Here is a 4,898-nt window from a genome sequence, read left to right as displayed (position 1 = left end):
TGGTGCAATCGTGGTATCGTATCACAGTTGCATTCAACCGTTAAATATCAATAAATCCTATTAATTCAAGTGCATCCACCGGCTGGATGCAGGTGATCCTAAGATTTAAAGTAATAAGCAAAGGGTGTGTCATATTTTGCAGCTCTATTGTCACATTCAGCCGAACGCTGAAGTCCATAATTGCTGTTTCCGGGGACCAGAAACTAGGGAGACAGAAGATTGTTGAAAATAGCATTTTAGACATGTCTCTCATTCCATGGGAAAAAAAAAAAAAAAAAAGAACAAGCCCTTATTCATAAGTTTCTTACCGTTAAACAATTTTCCCTAAAAAGTCAGCACAACTGATAATATCATTTCGACCCCTCTCTTTTAAGTGTATCTTTTTAAAATATAAAAATATATAACTACAAGTTCTTAGGTAATAAATTTAAGGTGCACAAATTTTTTCTTTTTTAAAATAAAATTTTATTATATTTGACAGTATTTAATTTAATTTTATCCACTCTTATAGACTCATGTTAAAATAAAATTTCCGACGATATTATGTGTAAAAATATATTATGAAAAATTATTTATGTAATATGAACTAAATAGAGAAAATGTAAAACAGTAAGGATCCATGTGAATTATCAAATCCTAAAGAAAACTAGTTTCTTGCTTTCAGCATTAAAAATATTAATGAGAAAAATAAAGAAGAAAGAAACACAACGGAAAAGTTGAGGAAGTGACAGCCGTATTTAGCGACTACCATTCCTTGCTTACAAGACAGCCAAAGCACATCGCAAAGACAAAGTAGTAGTAGTAGTAGTAAAACTCAAGGCGTCGCAATTGCATCAACCAAATCTTTGTAATAACCTTAGCCTAGACCACAAGAAAGCTCAAGCCTCAAGCTCTGCATTTTTGCAAATTGGCATGCTCGGAAAAGAAATGGACGAGTCTTGTTCATTAATCACAACAACACCAGCGGCAAAGCCCCCACAAATCTCCGAAATGTTTCAGAAATTCGCTATCGCTTTCAAGGCCAAAACTTTCGAATTCTTTGCCGACGAAGACGATCACGATCACGATCCCTCCGACTCCGAGGGCTTTACTCTCCTCGACTCCGCCGAGGATTTCATCACCGACCAGAAAGTCGTCGTCATCAAGCCTGACCGGCCGCACGATGTTCCCCAACAGTCGCCGAGCTTAATTCCAAAGTCTTCGCTGACAGAGACCCAGGCCACCGAATTTGAGCCTAGTTGTAATCTTTCTTCAAAATCAACGGTAACAAACCGTTTGGTGAACACCCAGTTGGCGAATACGTTGATTTCTTCGATTTTTGCTACGTTTTCGTCGTTTGAAGCATCGTATCTTCAGTTACAAACAGCGCATGTTCCGTTTGTTGAAGAAAATATAAAGGCGGCTGATAGAGCTCTGGTTTCGCATCTTCAGAGACTCTCTGATTTCAAGCAATTTTATAAAGATGTTTGCAAGAATCCTGATTTTATTGGTGCTGAGGAAGATTTGGCTATTGGGTCTTGTTTAGAACATCGAGTGCAAGAGAATCAGAGCAAGTTAAGGACTTTAGAAATTGTCTCGAATCGGTTACAAGAAGAAATTGATGCAAAAGATAGCCAAGTTGCTGCTTTGAGGAAGCAATTGGGTGAGATTCATAAGTGTAATTCAAAGCTATCGGGAAAATTATCCAATAATTTGAGTTCATCATTCGATGTTCTCTTGACTGTTAAGGTTTTTGATTCTCTGTTACATGATGTTTGTAGAGCAGCACATAAGTTTACTAAGATTTTGATTGATTTGATGAAAAAAGCTGGGTGGGATTTGGATTTGGCAGCAAATTCTGTTTATCGTGATATTAATTATGCTAAGAAAGGGCATAATCAATATGCACTTCTCTCATATGTTTGTTTAGGGATGTTTCGAGGCTTTGATTTAGAAGGGTTTGGTTTGGTTGAAAATGAAGTGGCGTGTAATGGGCATGATATGGATTCTAGTAAAGCTAGTAGTTCCATGAAGATATTACTTGAGCTTGCATCGAGTAATCCTTTGGAGATGATAAGTAGGAACCGCAACTGTGAATTTTCAAGATTTTGTGAAAGGAAGTATCAAGAGCTTATCCACCCAACAATGGAAATGTCTATTTTTAGTAATTTGGATCGAAATGAAGTGGTTCTGAATTCGTGGAGATCCCTCAGTGTGTTCTATGAGTCATTTGTTAACATGGCTGGTTCAATATGGATGCTTCATAAGCTGGGCTTTTCATTTGATCCTCAGGTTGATATTTTTCAAGTTGAAAGAGGGGTTGATTTTTCTATGGTGTACATGGAAGATGTTACAAGGAGTAAGTTGGTAGGAAAAACTAGGGCAAAGGTTGGGTTCACAGTGGTTCCAGGTTTTAAAGTTGGGAGGACAGTGATTCAGTCTCAGGTTTATTTATGTGGCTTGAAGTGTACAGAGTAAATGTTCATGATTTTTGACTTTGTTGAAATTTAGAAATTATGTAATTGCTCCAATATGAAAATCAGGAAAAAGGAAAGATGTTACATTTGAATCTTGGCTCTACAATCTGTAAAGGGCGGGGATTCCTGGGAAACCATAGTGCAGAAGAATCCAAAGGATTCAAGCTGGAACTGTAGTGTATATTGTGATTTACTGAGCTAAATAATGAATACTAAGTGAATGCTAGCACCTTTGTCACTCAGGGAACTGGTACTGACTGTAAATCCTTGGCTGGGCTGTGAATTACTTTTCTCGTCTGTAAGGGCTCTCATGTTGAATCCCATTTAGAAATACTGTAAAGCTGTTTTACTTCTTTACTTCTGTTGTTATTTGTTTGCTAGTTGACATAAGAGATACTTCACCAAACTGTGTATCCATATTAGGTGTTCTGATATATAAAAGTTCGACTTTGAAGTGAAGATTGTTCTGTGTGTAAATATATGTTTCTAAGTTGTTTCTTGAAACTTATTTGATTATCCAAACAAGTATGGCTAGATTGTGTTTATCATTTTATGAAATACCTTCTATGTAGTATTTTTTGGTTGAACACAGAGACCTCTGCATTGAAGTGATTGAATGTTGAATCTATCGATCTGCAGTTTGTTTGTGTGGTTTATATTTTCTAATACTGAGGTAATTGTATTTGCTTGGTTAGCTTTGTTTGTAGTATTATCCTGGTTTGCTTCTGCAGTGCTGAATGATTTTCCTTTTGCTCTACTTAACTTTCTCTTTGTCGTCATAACATTATAAAATTAAGAAATGCTGGCTGCAAGATTTAATGATCGTATTTTAACATGGAATGGCAATGGAGAGTAACACTACTCTCTGCAGAAGTGTTAAACACAATACAAGTTTTAAGTAGGAAGTTAGCAGTCCAGATACAAGTCAAAAAACATCATTTTTAAGTAGGAAGTTAGCAGTCCAGATACAAGTCAAAGAACATCATTTGGTGCTTTGATTTGCTTATGATAGCACTCGATGGTTGCTTTGAGCCAAAGGGAGGTTCTTCCCATCACTGTGACCGTGAGCTGTCCTTGTGGCTGCTTGGCTGTGCGCCTTCTGCCTTCTAATTGTTTAATTCTGGAGATTATCAGATTCCATTTTTCATTTCCTTTACATATATGTATATTGTATGATTGGTTGTGCTCAAATGACACGAATTTGTTCCATTGTTTGCACTTTATCTGCATTGAGATAAGAGTTTTCTATTACCAGTGTCGGCGAACATTTGTTTTAGTCCATATTTTACTACTCAGTATCTTTGACTTAAAAAATATCAGAGTCGGTGCGTTGTTATTTCTAAGCCATGCATCCTGAAATTGGGTTGAACTCGTAAAATCTAATAAATTGAGGTAACGTTTATTTTTTGGAGTGAAGTGTAAATCTTGAGGAGTGGGAATCTTAAGATTGAGAGTGTAGAGTGAGAGCGAGAGTAGGTTGTTTATTTACACTTGAATGTAAGTATGGAATGGAAATCAAAATCTAATTTATGTGTTTACTTTATCTTTGATTAGGAGTAAATAGTTTCAAATTATCATTTTATCCTTATTTAATTAATTGTAGTTTTTAATTACAAAGTTAATAAAAAATATATTTAATGAATAAACATTTATTTTATTATATTTGAAAATTTATAATAATATTAATATTTTTAATTATGTACATCACAATTTTTTATTAATTTTAATTATATAAATTAAATATTATTGATAAGAGCACTATAAATGAAACATTTTTACTATTAACATAGTGCGAAATTAATATTTTCTTAGAATAAACTATTTATTATTATTAATTATTAATATTAAATAAATATAATACTATTATTTTTAAATAAATATAATACTATTATTTTTAAATAAATATAATACTATTATTTTTAAATAAATATAATAATATTATATTTTCAAATAAAGATAGTATAAGGTAATATTATTAATTCTCTATTAATATAATAATATTATTTTTAAGTAATTTAAACTTAGAATCAAACCAAATTATTATTTAGTTAAATGTAATAATATTATTTAAATAAATATAATATTTTTTAAATATAACAGTAATTTGTTTGACAACTCAAGAAAAGGAGTTTTTCAATAGTTTTATGACGCTTCAAATCAATGCTCGATCAAATCGATCGTTAATCATACGTGCTTCATTTTTGTTATGTGAATGAGCTTTCATGTTTCTTGCATCGAAGCTACGTGGACTTGGGCTTTTGGGCAGTACAGTACTGGGTGACGTACAAGGACTCCATCATGTAGAGACCCCCATGTCCAAACAAAATCTGACATGCCAATAATGCCCATTTATTACTTTCGTACTTTTTCCCCGTTTTCTGAATGATGAACCCCAATGTAGAGGCAATAAAATGGAAACAGCATATATATGCAGTTATAAAT

At 33.5% G+C, this 4,898-nt stretch overlaps 1 protein-coding gene across 1 annotated transcript; it reads left to right on the top strand.

Moving 5' to 3' along the window:
* The first annotated feature begins 698 nt into the window (after nucleotides 1-698).
* On the top strand, nucleotides 699-2,896 carry LOC18048048 (protein GRAVITROPIC IN THE LIGHT 1). The gene has a single exon (XM_006445240.2). The coding sequence runs from the start codon at nucleotides 913-915 to the stop codon at nucleotides 2,455-2,457; it is 1,545 nt and encodes a 514-aa protein (XP_006445303.1). The 5' UTR covers nucleotides 699-912; the 3' UTR covers nucleotides 2,458-2,896.
* The last annotated feature ends 2,002 nt before the right edge of the window (nucleotides 2,897-4,898 follow it).

The sequence above is a fragment of the Citrus clementina genome, unplaced genomic scaffold (genome assembly GCF_000493195.1).
Source record: "Citrus clementina cultivar Clemenules unplaced genomic scaffold, Citrus_clementina_v1.0 scaffold_3, whole genome shotgun sequence".
Classification (NCBI taxonomy): Eukaryota; Viridiplantae; Streptophyta; class Magnoliopsida; order Sapindales; family Rutaceae; genus Citrus; species Citrus x clementina.
This window is presented reverse-complemented; position numbering and strand designations above follow the sequence as displayed.